The sequence below is a fragment of the Argiope bruennichi genome, chromosome 7, assembly GCF_947563725.1.
Source record: "Argiope bruennichi chromosome 7, qqArgBrue1.1, whole genome shotgun sequence".
Classification (NCBI taxonomy): domain Eukaryota; kingdom Metazoa; phylum Arthropoda; class Arachnida; order Araneae; family Araneidae; genus Argiope; species Argiope bruennichi.
In genome coordinates, this window is record NC_079157.1 from 45,543,617 (window position 1) to 45,562,930 (window position 19,314).

Genomic DNA, 19,314 nt, shown 5'->3' on the forward strand with positions numbered 1-19,314 from the left:
AAATTTTGTCCATTTTTAACAATGTAGTTCTGTTTTACAATATAACTATATATACAAGGATATACTATTATAATATTTTAAGATTGTTTTTTTAAAAATTGGATGTAAATTGAATATCTGGTTCTAAAAGATTCCTTTTATTGAAAATTTTCTGAGATATTACGTAAATTATTAACACATTTTGTAGTACACTCGCAATATTAATTTTGAAAGATTTTGCTTTCTACCCTTATATGTTTACTGAATACATTTACATGTATAAAGTACGTTATTAGATTAATTGAAATTTAATCATTTTCATTTGAAATTAAAATTTTAGGTGAGATGATAGAAATTCAACCAAATGCATAACATAATGAATAGAAAATTACACTGTTTCTGAAACAGTGCACGTTACATGTATATGAAAATTAAAAATATTTTGCTGAATACCGAAAATATTTACTGAAACTTTTAGTAACTATTATTCCAGAGAAATTTAATGGTTGTCTAATGTAGCTAGAAATAAATTACAGTTAAAATGTTGCTAGCACTTGAAATAAACGGACATTATTTTTAAGTAGTGAATTTAAAAACTTATATTTATGTTAAAATAATTCAATAAAAAATACCATACAGAACTTAATATTCATTTTTTTTTTTAAATTTTACAGACACAGAACAGTTATTACTACTATTTATCTTCAGATTAATTATTCACTTCAAATATTCTTATATGTTAATAGATAGAATGATAAATGCATGCAATATCAAAAGCACATTAATAGTATAATCTATTTATTCATTCAATATATAAATAAATTTCAAATTGAATAAAACATTGCAGGTTACAGAAAAATAACCCTTTTTACTAACTTATTGATGTAGAAAATAAATAACCAAAGATATATTTTTAAATAAATGAAATGTGATCCAAACAAAAATCTCATTCTCACTCAATTCTATATAAATGACATTTATAAAACTCACTTTTTGTTGGTTTCATCTCCAGGCCTGGGTCGTTCTGGTTTATGGGTCAGACGAGGATAAAAGAAAGAACTGAATATATGTGTCTTCTCCCGTTGACTTGGTGTTAACTTTTCATTAAAAATATATCTAGAAAAAAAAATATTTTATTTTTTATTTTAAAGCATTTTAATTGTAGTTTTAATACATGAACTTGGATTAAAACTGCATATAAACACTATTCAAGATGATATTTTTGAAACATTTTGGGATTTTTAAAAGTTTATTAATTTAAATATGTCTTTCAAGGTAAACTAACCAAAAAGTTTTCACTTTGTTCAATCAAAGAAATAAGCTGTTATATATTTAGCAAGCAAATAAAACAATTTAATTTAGGGATTTATTTGAATTCCAGATATATATACATTGCAGAAAGGTACTTTTAATAATCAAATCCAACAAAATATTTATTATACTAAAAGGGAAAAAAAAGATTTATTAAATATTCAAAAGAATCTACTTTATAATTAAAGTTTTATGTATTATATAACTTAAAATTATATAAAAAGTGATTTTCATCTACATTTCTTTTTTATTACTGTAACCAGCTAAAAAGTTTCATCATATAAACTTACTTCAAGTAAAAGTCTATTATAGCATCATTTAAAAATTCTCCTTCATTCAAACATGATAAATCTTCAGTGGTAATAGCTATACCTCCTGTTTGAGGAGGCGGAGGGTATGTTAACAGCCTAAAAGAAAAATAATTTAAGAAAATGATAATTATTCAATGATTTAAATACACAAAAATAAATAGAGCTGGTATTTTTAATACACTTACTTAATTATAGGCTGATGTGGGGGTATAACTTTTTGTGCAGTCATCTGAAAAAAATAAATAAAAGCATTAATTAATATAAATTCATATATTTAAAAAAAATTAAGTCCTATATAATAATTTGAAAATCACTGCTTTCATTACAAGAGGATATACAATAATCCATAAATACATCTTATTTCGTAACTTTATTCTGTAACCTTGACGATGACCTCCCCTATTACAAGTAGCCACCTGTTAGTGTTCAACTGGCCTAATGTCAAATTTTTTACTTCTTGGGTTCAGTAATAATAATAATTAAGGTTAAAAACAATAAAAGGAAGAGGGAGTAGGACTCCATGAATAGTAGACAAAGTAAAGGAGTTCTTCCCAGGAATAACCATGAATATTGAAGCAGGCAACATAATGTGTTCGATAAAGTAAATTTAGAACACCAATAGTTACGATTAAAATTACATCTGTATTACAAAATACTGTAACAATTATATACCATCCTTTCAGTTGATTTTATGAAAAGAAACATTTACACGAAAAAAGATTTTTTTTTAATGCTAATCATTTTATTTCTTAAATATAATAAATTTTCAGCTAAAATTTAGCGGTTGTTTTTATTTTCTTTGATAGTTTTTTAGATGGACTGACCAACTTGATATTTTTTAAAAAAAGATGAGTGCAATGTCAATAAGATTTCTAATCTATTTTTCGAAATGAATTAAGATAAACATATTTGGAAAACCGAGCATTTTTTTTTCTTTCCTTCCAAAAAGGCATATCTATAAAAAAGATTCATTTTTTTTCTCTTCCTTCTCTAATCAATTGTTTCTTCATTTTTCAGGAATAGATAAAAAGAGAACAGCAGATTTTTCTTTGCATATTATGACTTTTGATTTTGATTTAATTTAAATCTTAGTAATAGATCTACACAGTATGAAATTTTTGTATTGTGGCAAATATTGACACTGCTTTGTATTAGCAAGAAGCCCCTTCACAACACACGAGCTTAAAAAATAATTTTAGACTCAAACACCTTAAATAATTTTTAGTTGTTAATAGACATATCTTTGCAGTTGAAATGCAAATTATATCCAACTTTTTAAACAAATGAAATGAATGCAATAATAAAGTGACTTTCACATAATATTTTAAATACTGTTCCTCCAATAAACATATTTCTTAAAAACATTCAAGTCTGTATAAGTATAGGAAGTTTAGAAAAGAACATACTTGGGATTGTGTAGGACCTATTTGTACGGGTGCTGGCTGCTCTTGTGCAGCCTGAAGCTTTGAAGTTATTGGTGGATTATTCTGAAACACAAACTGTAGATCAAAATTAAGTGTAAATTTGATGTAGTAAAGAGGAAGCATCATTAGAAATACAGAAGAAATCATGCAAGATACAGTTGTAAATGAAACAGTCATAGAATAATAAACATTAGCATTATTATTTCAGGCAACAAAGATTATTCTTTTGCTTTCATGCATTATTGTTAAAGGAAATATAGACTCAATTAACTAATAAAAGTATAGAAGTAGGAAAAATTTTTTACCATAAGGAAGTCTGGTATTATAAAGAAAACGAAAATTGAAGTTAGAAAGAAGGTTAGGTGGTTATTATTGTGATAATTAACCAATGATGAATAAGATTTTGGTGTATGAAAATATAAGGAATATTTGATGAATAATTTAATTCTAACATTTTTTACATATTTATAATTAAAAATCCACAATTAAATATTAATTTTGCAGGGAAAAGCTTTAAAAAAAATTAAATTCTTTCTCTCTAAAAAGGTATAAAAATTTTGAGGTTGATGTTTTTGATTTCATTATTATTCACTATGTATGAAAGCCAAATAATTTCTGAGAATATATGTAGATCAATTATTCTGTTGATTGAAGTTTTGTTCTTTTAAAATTTCAGAACAACTTTCCTAAACATCATTGCTTCTGAAATCATTGTTTTTCGTCACTATTTTACATTATTTTTTCATACCTATATGTCTATGAATAACAAAATGCAGAGATATGAAATGAAAGAAAGCAATATCGGGAGGGGGGGGGGGCTTTAATTTCTTATATTATGTAATGTTTAGTATTTAATCTACTTCATTAATTAATTTGTATGCTTTACTTTTAAAAGTTAATTCCATATTATATCAACGGCTGCAATATATTTAGATAACTCAGACATTAAATGTATTTTGTTTAGACTGCAATTTTGAAAAAGGTAAACAATCTTTACAGAAAAATTCAGTATAAAGGTGTTTACTTAAGTCAGTTAAATAATTATTTTTATAAATTCATATTTTTCCTTTGGAAGAACAACAACAAAAGAACGTGATCATCATATCTACATATTAAAATGCACCTCATGCCATGAAAATGTGTGCACAAAGTATGTTTCTTTAGACTGTTGTTCATCAATAAATTCTGAAAATTAAATAAGGATTTTGCCCTGCATAAATCATCTATCACCAAGTAATTAAATTTTAATTTGTAACATGCCAATTTTGCATGTAAAACACAACAATTAATATATTTGACAACTTTCTCTTTAAATTTTCAAAATCAGTTGTGCACATAACATGCAGTAAGACAGAATTAACACAACTTTGTCTTGGAAATGCAACACTAGCGAAATTGATCATCTTTGAAACGTCCCCTTTTCAATTTTCAAAATCAGGCACACATATTACATTCGTTTGCCATTGATGAAGTTGAAACCCTAAAACATCTAGATACTGAATCATCACTGATGTACAAGGTAGAATTATTTTATAGTTTTTAAAACATTCATATTATGTTAAAAACTCTTATATAATTCTTCTATTACATAATATTTAACCTTTATTTTACACACAGTTTCTATATTAGAGCGCTAGTAGTTATTCCATCACATTAAACATTGTAATTTTGTTTGTTCCTTGGAGAGGAAAAAAAAACCTCTCAGGGGAAAATAAGGTAATGAAATCAATGCTAGTTTTAAAGTGGTTCAAATCTATAATTCACTTCTTATATCAATTTTCACTCGTTCTAACATGAGTAGATTATTGCCCAGACAGCAGTGAAGAATTTCCATTACACTGTTTTAGATGTTGAAAGTAGGTAACGGCAGCAATGAGATTGAGTTAATATAATCTGAATTTTGGATCCAGTAGAAAAATTTTAATACTTTATATAAATTGCTATTTTGGGATCTTGAGAGAACATGTTTAGTCCAGTTGGATGCTATGCCATCTATATAAAGATTACTTAGTAATTGACCATTATCCAAGTAAAGCCAATAATCAAATGCCATATAGCATTTAACTTTGAGAGGTATTAGACTGCAGCCTGGATGACCTTTAAAAAAAAATTAAGAAACTTATGTAAGCAATAAAAGTACAATTCCTTTGGTTGTAATTTTATATAAGTTTTTGTCGACTTTTGATTCCGTGATATTCCCCAAAGGGTTAATTTGAAAAAAATATCACAACAGTTTTAAACCTTTTAAATAATAATAATAACAAAAAATATTTAAATATATGGATCATCCTGGCTATTGCAGTAAATGATTTCCAAGAATAGGAAGGTTTTGATTTGCTTTTGTTCAATTAGCTATGTTGATAGAAATAAAATATTACTTCTCTTTTTATATTATAAGATCTATCAAACAAAGGGTTTTGTCTATACTTCACTTACCTACAAGTAGTAAAGAAAAAGTTTAATTTCATATTTAGAAGGCTTTTTGAAAGTTACAATCTAAATTAACAAAAACTATGTAAACGTTAGGGCTCAATTTTTTAATATCTCTCCATACTAGAAAAAAAAAAAAAAAAAAAAAAAAAAATTGAAGGTTGGAATTTAATCAGATACTTCTTTATTCCAATAATAAAGTAAGAGTGTACAATTTTTGATTAGTAAGTTGTTATGGATAGAATATCCAAATGTAAAAAATTGAAGATAATGTTATAATGTAGAAAATTGCAATAATCCTTAAATGAAATTATCCTATACACAGTTTCATAGTTAAAAAAAAAATTAAATAACTTTTAAAATTTCATTAAAAAAATAAACTAAATTGCCATTGCCCTTAATGTTGTTATGACATAGTATTAATGCTTCCTAGTTAATTAATCCTGATTTAATGGGTATCGTTTTTACGAGTCAAGGATTCTTATCATTATCTGACTTTATCGTATTGTTAGATTACACATCTAAAATACTTCAGTATTCTTAAAAATAAATAGTGTTATCTTTCACATTTTCCATTATCAATCAATATAATATGAAATAACGTCAGTTACGTTCATAGTTCTTGCATTTCTTCATTCAAAAGAGGGGGGGGGGGGGGAAATCTGAGATGAATTCATTTTTAATTAATGAATGTTGATGGCATTATTTATGCCATATATCACAATTTCTTTTCATTATTATACTGCCAATGTAAGAAGCCGCAAAATTTGCATCTATTCAGAAACTGACAGCCCATAAGAAAATGTATGGAACTAATCAAAAACTAAACTTGAATAAAAGTATTTTTTGAAAAAAAAAAAAAATGAACAAAATAATTTTTAATGACTTTAAATATATAAATATGAGACTAAGCAGTAGGAAATTAATATTAATAAATGTAAGGTCATAATAAGAAATCCAGCCTCAAATTCCAATCAAGATCTCTGAGAAATTAAAACAAGTATGCTTGTAATCATCAAACAATTTCTTTTCCATTCCTTACCAATTCTGCAACATTAAATTTTTTTATGATTCTTCGGAAAAACGGAGATATAAATAAATTAGTGTGGATTCAATAGGGCGTATTTTATTAGCATCTGCCTAAACTCATACATTTTTTTTACTGTACATGCCTCATCAAATAATAGCCTTGTGATTTTGGGAATAAAATATTGCACCTCAACATTATTATCGATAATGAATTAATGTAATTTCAGTTTTATTGTTGCTTAGTCCCTAATAATAATAATAATAAAAAAATAGTGTGTTTGAAATAAGGAAAGATTTGTTTCATAGATTTAGGAGAATATATTCTAAAATTTATCTAAAAAAATATGAAGCAGACAATGAAATTTTCACTCACTTTCGTATTATTTATTTTGTTATTTAATAAAGAAGTATTTGTTTCTTATTATTTATTAACAATTACTCCGTTTTTGTTAATATGTTTAAAGAATTTACATCTCAGATTTCACAAATGTAGCCTTTTAACAAATTAAAAATATAACAAAACTGCAAATAAAATAAAATTTCATTTCTAAAAACTGTTTATTAAAATAAAATATATATCACTTCAATTAAACCTTCATTTCAAAATACTTCATTATCTACAAAAGAGTACCATTCTTTCAAAACATTATTATGATCAAAAATAAGTATTTTATTTTGAATAAACACCTGGTTAGGAGTGGATTTCACTAATATTTCATTAGCTTCTTTTTGGTCTATTTCTTTCACTTTTTTATCACCAGGAAAGCAATGCCTGAGAAAATTACGCTGCTCATCTGTCATGGCGTCAATAAGGAATGTTATCTTCTGAACCTTCTCGACTAACAGAAAAGATGAAGATCATGTAAAAAAGAATACAACAATACATTCATGGAAAAGCAATTTACATTTCAAATATTTTTTTAAAAAACTAAATAGAGATTTTAATAAAAAAATTGTCACTGACTAGAGTAAAAGATGGATAAATAACCATTTGTATTAGAAGGAATAAGCCCACATAATATATGTGCAATCATAAATTGTTTTGTCTTTTATTCTATCTATCCTCCAGAAATAAAATCTTTTCATGAATAATGTTTTTAATGAAAAAACTACCTCTGTATAAAGTAAACAGTTTAAAAGGATATACAGAACATACATACATAACCAAAATGATTTTATTCATATAAAGATAAGATCAAAGTCAAAATGTGAAATCATACATGCCAATGTACATAAAAATACAAGCTTTAAATGATAATAAATTACTTTTAAGTGCTTTTTCCAAGTATTCCCTGACAATCCATGTTAAATCCCTGAAGAACACTGACAGCTCATTTCTCAAATAAAACTTTCGACAGATATAGTAGCATAAATTTATAGTAGAACAGTTCTAAATAAATTACTAATATAAAATACACATGTAAAAGCTTAATTCAAAAACAGCACATACAATAATTGAATACAGTATTCTAAGAATTTTTTAAAAAGATTTAATTACCTCTTGATCCAGGATCAAAAAAGTATTCATCAGATGTGTTCATGCGTAAAGAATTTCTAACACTTTCTCCAAAACTTGCAGTAGTATATACGAACATAATAGGCAGACATCTTCCAAAATGAACCAAAACCTTAGTTACATCATGACATCTAATAGTGAGAGTAACATATTTTGCTGCAAAAGAAAACACAAACTTGATGATAAAATCACAACAATTTAATTAGCATTCTGTGTAATAATGCATGCTTTGTTCTTTACAAAATTTCTAGAATCCTTTTATTTAAATAATTAAACTGTTATTTTATTAAATTTAGCCAGTTTAATTAGAAAATATTAAGAAAAACAAGTAAATTTGGTAGTAGTATTTAATTTACCACTTCTGGATTAATTTGTTTAATCTGGAATTATTAATTATATGTAGAATTTGTGCGATTAAGGGCAATATAAATGAATAAAAATATAAAAATGAAAAACTCTTTCCAAAACTGCTGGCATTTGCATGCAATTTTTTCTCAGAAAATAAAAAATTTATATTTGAACAGGATTCATCTCCATATCAAATTACCACCATAGGTAAAAACTGGATTTTTTTAAAAAAATTCATTCCAGAAAATAACATAGACTTCAGCACAATGAGAAATCTAAAGAGCAAGTTAAACTTGTTATGAGAAAAAATGAGATACAATTTATTGTATTCTCTTAATAAAACTGCTCTATAAATCAACGAATCCAAAAAATATATATATTGGCAAATACTTTTTAATACTTTAAATTGTGAATAATTTTATAAATATTTAATAAACAAGCATAAAAAGTTTGGGGAAGGGAAAAAAAAAAAAAAAAAACGCAACGTAACATTTATTTCAAAATATTTTAGTAAAATTTTAAAGAATGATTTACAACATAACTGCTGAAAGTGATTAATAAATAATCTAGAATGTTCTTAAAATAATTCACTTACAATCATATATTGTAGGGGCACGGAAGGAAATATATTCCGTTGATAAGTTCACAGGTATATATGGTAAATCATTATAAGGATGAACTTTATATGCACCAATTCTAATGCTGCGGCAGCGTAAAGGATAATCAGTAGGTTTTTGTCCATGAATTACATCTGGCTCATCAGGTTCTTCAGGAGGAATTTCCTCCTCCTCTTCTTCCTCTATACTTTCCTCGAAATCTTCATCTTCCCTTCCACCTTCGAATTCCATTTCTTCTTCCTCTTCCTCTGGTTCCTCCTCAACTTCAATTTGCTCATTAATATCAGTTACACCAGGAAATTGAGGATCATCAAATTCCTGATTTTCCTGAAACAATTCAGTGATTCAATGATAAAATTCTGAAGTTGATTAAAAAGTGTAAAAATACAAATGAATTTATGAACACTTGCTTTTTCAAATATCCATGCCCACGTAGCCCAAAAAGTTCTTAATATAATGATAGCAAAATATTACAGTACAAAAATATCACATTTTTCTGTTACCTATTTCCTACATAGCTAAAGATAATTTCTATAAATCAGTTTTCCTGACCAATGTCCACTTCCTTGCATACAAAGCATAGAGGAAGTAATATAATCATCAAATAATATTAATAATAAATAAATAAATAAGTTAAATTAATTTCCACGTTTTAGATTTTCATTTTTAACTTACTTTTATAATATAATTTATAAATTTCTAATAAGTGAGAATTTTCTTTATGATAATTTTTTTAAAAAGAGATTCGATTCTATCATTCAATAAAGTGCACAAAGTGATCACATTCAACAAAGTCTTAAAGTTAAGATAGATTCTTACATCGTGTAGAACTTCAGAAGCACTTGAATGCTCAGACTTGCTTCCTTCAGAATCTCCAGCAAAATACTGAGATACATTTGGATGTGTTTCTGCAATAACTGGGTGAAAAGGGACTGGAACAGGTTCTTCTTCATCTGAGGACAAAGTATAACATACTGCAAAGGAGAGGGGAAAAAAAAAAAGCTTAAATGTAAGAAATGAACATTTAAAGCGCGCTATCAAATAACTAATAACCAAATCATGAAAACAATATTTAAGTTCTAATGTAAGAAACAGCCAGCACGCATTGGAAGACACTTTTACGGCATTTTCCCGACACTAAAGTTTTGCAAACTAGAATTTCTATTTGCCCAATTTAATGCTTTAAAAAAAATTATATAGATATTTTAATACAAGAAATAAATGCTATAGCCTCATGATTCAGTTATCTGAAGTGAAAAATAATAGACATCAATAATAGCAAGCATTCATTTAGAGCAACAATACAATGAATTTTAAATTATATTTATTGAAATGTGAAGGAAAATAGGAAAGATTCCAAAACACTGTTTGGACTTTCGCTCAGCAGATTTGATAACCAAAGCAAATTGTTTATTTTATTCAATAACAATAAATTTATAATTGCTCATATGAAAGTTATAACAGCATTGGATTTTGATGTAGGGTTCCTTTACAATAAACAAATCACAATCCTTTACAAAACTTGCTGAGTCAAAATATCTTTACTAGAAAACAATTAAGTATAATGCAAAATTTCAAACTCATGAAATTAATTTACAGAACTTTAATATCCTACAAAAGTATTAATATTGTACTCATTTCTTTAAATAATTGATTAAAAACTGAATCAATATTTTGAAAACAAGCTCCCAGACACACATAATTAGCAACCAAAAAACATCAGTGGCAAATTTAGTGTTAGATCTTTTCTCTAAAGAGTTTGATAACAAGATGTCGCCATAAGTTAGAAATAAATTTTCTTGAACTGATTTACCAGATTTCCGGATTTACCTACCAGATATTTATTTAAATAAACTTAATGGGCAATACTAACAAATTACCTGATATTAATCCTTCTTTATATGATGATAGTAATTTCTATCATAATATTTAGTGAACAAAAAACTGTATTCAAAACAGGTGTAGTACTGTAAATTGGTTGTTGCCGGCAATTTTTTTTCATGCCTATTGTGTAATAAAAAATGTAGAGCTGTAAAAAAAAAAATCAAATGTAACAATCATTATCGCGGGTTTCAGCTTGTCATTCTGATGTTTATTGTAGTTTGAAGAAACCAGTGATTTCTTGAATATTTTTTATAACCATTCTGAGTGTTTTTTTTTTTTTTTTTTTTTTTGCTTATAAAAACGATAGTGAGTGGAGAAATTTAGAAGAAAGGAGCAATGAAGATTTTGTACTGAGCTTAACGTAAATTTGCATAATGATAGATATTTCCATCAAACTGTATTTTAATTATTTTGTATTAGGATTTTTATACTAGATTTTTTTAAACTTTCTTCCTTTAATCTAGAACCTGATTTATATCACCTTGATTTATTTTACAAAAAACAAAAAGATCATGCAAAGAAGGGTTAAAGCTGAGTTAATTTAAATTTATTTACATACATTCTGTTTGTTGTGTGGGTGAATTATCCCAATGGAGACCAACGTCATGATTTAAAAACAATATTAAAAACATAGAGGTGTGGTCAATCTATTTTCCGACTTTCACAAAATGTTAAATTAACTTTCTTATCCCTCATATAAATTACAGATATTAAGCAGATTTCTTTTTTCTTAGCTTTCAACAATGGAAGTCACATCACTGAATCACCAACACGCCTCAAAGACGCATGGATAAAAAAACTGAATGACCGGACTGCCACTACAGCAATAATGGCGGGAACTATAGTTGAGTCCTAAGGACATCACCGGCCAGGGCACAACCATTCCCTAAGTAAATACGTCCCATCATCGAGGGAGGAGCCAGACCCCCACCTTTTCATGTACCCTCCAGGCTGGAGAGAACCAACCACCATGCATGAAGCTTCTCCTTTTCATTTTGAGATGTTGTGTGTATATGTGTGTGTAAGCACATAATTTTTTAAAAGCAGTTTCAAAGACACTGAAGGGACTTTCGATTTTTTGATGTTGTTTTATTTCACCCCAGAGAGGCACACATTATATACAAGCAGGAGCAATGAGCATATGCACAACACAGAGCTGATGAGGAAAAGTTCCTGAAAATTTTATCCTTGGTCTTATATAACATGAGATATTGACAGGAAAAATATTCCTCTACAATGCTTATATACAATGAAATTTCGATAGGGATTTTCGCTACATGCACCGACCAGACAAGGGAAACATAGGGATCTTTTTAAAAAAGAATTTGTTGTCAGCGGTATTTTGTCCCTTCCCTCGGAATGTGGGAACATGAGGCTTTTAGCTGATTCAGCAATTTTACAAAGCTTCTATTGAATTAATTAGATAGAAAAAGTGGAATGGGATCAGGAAATAAGAGAATATTCTAGAATGAAGTTAATATGGACTAAATTGAGCTAAAAATTAGGAATTTAATTAAATTTTTAAAATATCATTACATATATATACAAAAGTATTAGAATCAAGTTAATAGGAAAAACAAAAATCAAAGAAAAATTAAACCAAAAAAATTATTAAAAAATATTAAAAAAGAATCCGGCCTGAAGACTTTTTCAAGGGTCACCCTCAGGCAGGGATTCAAATAAAGGGATTTTTTCTGTGAGGACATACAGACATTAAGTCTAATAATGATTCCTCGTGACCCGAAAATCCCCCGAAATTATGCTCAAGAGATTTACCATTTTAACAGAAAGGAAATACCAAATAACAAATTAGAAAAAAAACCACAAAGTAAAAATACAATAAAAACAATAACAATAAAAACAAAAACAGCATTAAAATTAAAATTAAAATTAAAAACGAAAAGCCAGAACATACCATCCAACAGTGAAGTAAACTTTAAACAATCGATTGTGATTTCCTGTTTTTGAAAGTTAACGGTAAATTATGTAAACAGAGGTAGGCACCCAGCGCCATCTATTGAGTGATCCAATATGCAAGTAAATTTCTATTTTTATTTAAGCCAAAAGATTAATCCCAAACCATACCTTGTTTAATTAAAAAATTGACATTACAGTAATTTCTAGGAAAATCATTTTTAATTAAATTTTTAAGGAGGTTATTTGATGCTTCAATATAAGAATTTTTATTATTGCAAACCCTTTTGATCCTGTTAACTTGTGAGAAAATTCCTAGAAATTACTGTAATGTCAATTTTTTAATTAAACAAGGTATGGTTTGGGATTAATCTTTTGGCTTAAATAAAAATAGAAATTTACTTGCATATTGGATCACTCAATAGATGGCGCTGGGTGCTTACCTCTGTTTACATAATTTACCGTTAACTTTCAAAAACAGGAAATCACAATCGATTGTTTAAAGTTTACTTCACTGTTGGATGGTATGTTCTGGCTTTTCGTTTTTAATTTTAATGCTGTTTTTGTTTTTATTGTTATTGTTTTTATTGTATTTTTACTTTGTGGTTTTTTTTCTAATTTGTTATTTGGTATTTCCTTTCTGTTAAAATGGTATATCTCTTGAGCATAATTTCGGGGGATTTTCGGGTCACGAGGAATCATTATTAGACTTAATGTCTGTATGTCCTCACAGAAAAAATCCCTTTATTTGAATCCCTGCCTGAGGGTGACCCTTGAAAAAGTCTTCAGGCCGGATTCTTTTTTAATATTTTTTAACAATTTTTTTGGTTTAATTTTTCTTTGATTTTTGTTTTTCCTATTAACTTGATTCTAATACTTTTGTATCAATTCATCTGTGTTTTAGAAGTAGCTGCAATTGCGCTCTCTAAATACTATGAAGTTCCTTTTTGGTTTTAGTTTAAATAGGTAATAAATTTTAGTTGCGATTTCGAAACTGTTTTGTTTTGTTTTCATTTTAGTTTCGTTTTCAAACTTTTTCTTACTTTAGATTGATTACATATATATATATATATATATATATATATATATATATATATATATATATATATATATTAATTGCCAAAATTAAGAGAAAATCTGCACAAATATTAAATTAGTATCATTAAAAAAATTGCCAACATTTTGTTCAATTTTAACTAATATTCTAACTAAAAAATTTTTTAATCACTCGGCAATGCACATTTCCACCTTCCAAAGTATATAAGTGCCGAACTAGACAGATCTGTCAAGTAGTTCATTAAGTAGAGACCTAACACACACACACACACATGCAAGCCCATCTTTATTATTAGCAGAGGCTGAGAAAAATGCACATTGGGAGAAATATAAAATTTGAATAATTATTTAAAGAACTTTCAAAACTCTAAACTTACCAGGTTCTACAAACTTTCGCCTAGTTCTTGGTCTGCCTTTTGCTCGGGGTGATACTGACTGATTGGTTTCAACCATGACTTTACCTTGGATCTGAACACATGCTTGATTAGTTTCCTGAAATTGAAACACAATTTGCTTTTGTATGCTTGTGGTCACGTTTTTAGTAACTACAAAGGCAGGAACATCTGTCCTTCGGTTGAGAGGAATCTGCTGGGCATTAGGAGGTATTCTGCAGTGACAAGAGTCACAAAAATGGAGATTTACTGATAACTGCTGGCAAGAGGGACAGGACACAACAGCAGAAACAGTAGTTCCTGAAACCTGCAGAGAAAAAAAAAATATTTTAAATTGATCAGTGCAAAAAATTACACAGATATATCACTAATTACCACACTAATATTAAAAAAAAAATGTTTCATTCCCTTAAGTAAAGTAAATAAACACTTATTGCAAAAGAAATGTTCTATTGAAGTGTGACTTAAGCCTTCTTATAAAATAATAAATGTTGATTAAAACACTTTTATAAAATTTTAAATCTGAAATTTATTTAATTTATAGGATAATTAAAGATAAGTCTTTAGGTCTTTTATAAGACAATAAATGTTATTATACAAATACCTTCACGCTTTAAAATCTGAAATTTAATGGACAATTAGAAAATTAGATTAGTTTTTAGGGAATCAAATTAAAATTCCATATTTAATCGATTGAATTTCAACTTTTAGGAATTTGAATAAACAATTGTATCAGAGTAAATAAAAAAAGCATAACAATAAACTAACATATATTTAATAAATATTTCAACAAACAGATTTTTATCTAAAAAACCAAAGCATAGAAATCTCTGAATCTAAACAACACCAAATTATATCTCAATGAATTTTAAATGTATTAGACAGAATCTGATTGTTTTTGTGTACTCTCTCACTATATTAAGTAGTGTCATAAAACATCTTAAAATAATATATAAAGCTTTACAATTTTAATCATTCACTATTTTTTTATACAGGCTTTAAATTTCATAATTATAAATTTGTGAATACTTTCATACTTTTTTTTGCTCAAAAATCATTTGTAATTAAAGGCTCTAGGAATCCTAGGATTTGCCTCCTCCCCACAATTTTGTTGCTATAATTAGTAAAGTTTGCATCTGTTTATATCAATATTATTATCAAATAAAAATTAGTTACAATTTAAATATAAACGTACAGTTGCTTTTCCAGCATTTCCACTTGTACTTGGATTTGTACCAGATGATGCACTACCACCTACAGGTGTTATTGTTAAACCAGGAGTTAAGCCTCTAAATATATAGAAAGATTATGTTAAAATAGAAATCAAGACATTTATAAAAATATGAACAGACATATAAATTTGAAAACAACACAACCATCTTTCAGCTTCGTATAATAATTGGCATCTACATCTACAATTCAGAGATATAAAATTACATACTATAAAATAATCATATTATTGGGAAAAGAAAAACCTCCTACCTACAAACCTCCAAAAAGCAAATTATCAAAAGCTTTATTGTGCATATTTGAATAAATAGCAGGTAAGAAGTCTTGCATTTCGATAACCTCATACTGATTATTTAGTTAATATCCATATATGTGATGTTCACTGAAGAACAAGTCTCAATGTAATAGTTAAGGCAAAAAGACAAACATTTACTCTCAAAAATGAATTTAATCCAATTTTGATTACATAATATTTACAATATATTTACATAAATTTAGAAGTGACTTCCAGCACTGTGATCTGAACCTACGTTATGTATTGTGTGCAAGAATAAGATTTTTTTAAAATTTTGTTCAGTGCATTTCATCAGCACTTAACAAGCTTAAGCAATTTTTGTTTTATCCTCCAGAATAAAAAAAAAAGTTTGTTAAAAAATAACACATTGAAAAAAATTTGTTTTTAAAAAGCCTTTCATATTTATAACTAATAAATAAAGATTTAATTTTCTAGAATAATATCAAGAAATTAACAAACTGTTATTGATGTAATAGCATGAAATAAATTACTTTTTTTTCACCAATCAATAACTCCATGCAAATCTAATAATTAACATTTAACCAAAAGAGGATTACACACAACTGGATTCTTCACAATTAATTGAAGAAGATTATACTCTATTTCACCCTAACTTGGCAGTATTATAAAAGGCAGAAAATGTGACGCTCCGTGATAGGAAAGAGTTCCCCATCAATTTTGACTTTAAAATAGCTAAAATGCGCAGAAATTTATCAAATAATATCATAAATTACAGAAATCCTTTTTTATCAGTATGTATTTAAAATTATTTTCAAGTTAGAAGTGCTTATCTGTTCAGTATTTTGTAAATAAAGCGAACGAATAAAACGAAATGATTGACATAATGAATTCCACTTTGGCTAGAACCGGTCTTCAAGATCAAATATTTGGTGTGTTTTTCTAGTACGTTTCCGCCAAATTTGCTTCATTGAGTTCGCAACCGTTTTTATCATAACCTGTACGTTTTAATTCTCGCTTTTTTACTAGCTGATATTTTTGACACTGTTAATTACATTAGTAGTTATTAGTTTTGATTTTTGAATATTTATTCGATTCGTCATTTCTATTCACTGCTAAAATGTCTGAAAAAGTGTTATCACTGACTGCGCTGTACAGGCCTTCAAGATGAGTAAAACCAACAAAAAGTGCAGCACGCAGAAACATGTTAAATGTTTATTCTCGACTCCGAGAAGAAAACCTTCAAGAGTCTATCAATCAAATCGTCGATAATATTTCACATCTTACAGGTGTTTTGCAAAGAACAGTTTTTCAATATGAAAAAAAAAAAAAAAATCATCCAGGAAAGAAACGACCATGCTCAGTAGGTAAACATTCAAGTCTTGTAAAATATGATGATTTTACATTATCCTGTACTTGACGAATAATCCATACATTTTTTTCGGAGAAATGAGATCTCAACATTAGATAAAGTTTTAAAAGATGTGGACAATGATACAGTTTTCTTTTCAAGTTATGCTTTACAGAATATAGATTTGAAAAATGATGAAACGAAACGAAATGAAATAATTATAATGATTTATTAAAATAATGTATCACTAATATTGAACAAAATAATGAAAATAAGGAAAACATTAATTATCTGATTTAAAATGATAATAAAGTTAATAAATATTTATCATTTGGCGAAAAATTTGCGAGATAAAGTTTTGCCAGTGACCTTTGTAGTAAATAACTTTTTAGTTTAAAGTAACCGAGTTCCCCTGACAACGACTGTGATTCGGCATGCCTAGAATATACTCTACTGCCAAGTTAGGATGGAACAGACTATAGAAGAATGCATCTTAATAAATCTTTACATTGCTTTAATTTTATATTGGAGATTCTTTAAAAGTACCATAATATATTTAGCCAAGATCAGGTAGTTCACAAGCAGGCCATGATTTTAAGTATCTAATAGTTATAGAAACAAATTGTTTTTCCTTTTTTGTTTGTTTGGAATGAAATGTAGGCACAGAGGGAGGGGGAAAGAATCAAAAGCTTAGAAAATATTTACTAACTTCATATTAAAAAATTGCTTGTCTTTAGAAGAACCATCCTCTGAACTGAAGGATGCATCCATATTTTGCAAACGTTTTGCACCAGCATCTGCACTTGGAGATGCTCTTTTTGTACATTTCTTTTTGGCTACAGGAGTGCTAAAAAGAACAAAAATTGCAATATTAAGACAATATCCATGGCAATAAACCGACTTCTTTTTGTCACAATTAATTTAATAATACAATCAATAAAAAAAAAGTCGAAAAGTATTTTTAAAATTGGTGTCTACCAAAACTTTTTTTTTTTTTTGTTAAATTGAAAAAGTGAACTGCAGAATCTTATATATTTATAAGCAGCTATAATAAAAAATAAATGTCTGAAATACTTTTTTCAAATTATTTGGAGAATCATTTTTCAACAGACTGTAAAAGAAAAGGTTTAATTTTCTAAATTAATAAGCTGAATTTTACTGCTTAGTAAACAGAATGAAAAAATTCTATTGGTACATTTAAAGCAATTCTTGGAGGGGAGAGCTGATTTATAATGCTTTTTGAATGGTATACCAGAAGAATTTTTAGTCTTGATTAAAAAGTGTTTTTTGAAGAGTGTCTTCCAAATTATAGAATTTCAAATGTGTTTAAATATGAATGCAAAATGAAGAACGGGGAAAAAAAAAAAAAAAAATCTTAGGAATCACATTAGAAATTGTGATAAAATCAAGATAATCAAATTATTAAGGAAATTCCACGATATTCAAACCTCTTCTTCTTGTTAGAATATTTCAATTGATTTTTGGGAGGGGCCATAGCATGTAACATGGGATTAATAAAAGTTCTCCTTCAAGTTGTTAGTATAAGATTATATACTTTAATTTTTTCCAGTTTTAATAAAAAACAAAAAGCATCCTTTCATTTAAATTCGGAACATATTATTCAGTTAACTAATTGCTTAATATTTCTTTGTAAAGAAATCAATTAAAAAAGTAATAATTTTTACCTATTAGCCACCCTTACAGCTTGTGGCCTCTTAGCTGCTCCTCTTGGTGTAGACATGGTGCTTATTACAGGAGTTATAGGGTTATTAATCGAATTATCTGAAAAATAAGGGTAACAAATTCTGAGACTGCATTCATTTGAATAAAAACAAATTTTTACTGTTGAATATCCGTCATCAAAAAAATACCATTAAAACAAACAGTCTTGAATTTTTTAATTTTTATACTGTCATTTTAATATCAAACAGCACTATCTACATACAAACATTTTTTTAAAAAATAATGTACTTCATGTATTGACAATATGAAAAGTACTATAATACAAAACTTTTATAATATTTGCATATGACAACATGCTAGTGGCAAAGTATGTGGATTAACTAAGGATCAATATCAAAATCACGTGAGCTTTACAAGAAAGAGCACATAGCACTGAGTTCCAATCTAAGAGTTTTGTTTTATATGCACACATGAATTTATTTTCCAAAAACAATAAATTCATCTACCATTCATTCATAAACCAATCTGCATGAGGTCACTGGTGATTGACCTCATGTTTTTTAAGTGAAATATGTATTATTCTTAG

General features: G+C 27.3%; 1 protein-coding gene across 4 annotated transcripts in view; it reads right to left on the reverse strand.

The window, feature by feature from the left end:
• LOC129976630 (uncharacterized) overlaps positions 1-19,314 on the reverse strand; it is a 44,898-nt gene that overhangs the window by 5,865 nt on the left and 19,719 nt on the right. For 2 of the 4 annotated variants that reach the window (XM_056090293.1, XM_056090297.1), the window contains exons 5-16: positions 18,731-18,827; positions 17,755-17,892; positions 15,407-15,500; positions 14,197-14,518; positions 9,785-9,939; positions 8,944-9,292; positions 7,983-8,156; positions 7,172-7,323; positions 3,008-3,100; positions 1,787-1,830; positions 1,581-1,697; positions 970-1,095 (exon numbers count right to left, since the gene is read on the reverse strand). In XM_056090293.1, coding sequence (XP_055946268.1) covers positions 970-1,095; positions 1,581-1,697; positions 1,787-1,830; positions 3,008-3,100; positions 7,172-7,323; positions 7,983-8,156; positions 8,944-9,292; positions 9,785-9,939; positions 14,197-14,518; positions 15,407-15,500; positions 17,755-17,892; positions 18,731-18,827 — 1,861 coding nt within the window. The remainder of the gene's footprint in view (positions 1-969; positions 1,096-1,580; positions 1,698-1,786; positions 1,831-3,007; positions 3,101-7,171; positions 7,324-7,982; positions 8,157-8,943; positions 9,293-9,784; positions 9,940-14,196; positions 14,519-15,406; positions 15,501-17,754; positions 17,893-18,730; positions 18,828-19,314) is intronic. The other 2 variants (XM_056090294.1, XM_056090295.1) reach the window with 2 other exon arrangements.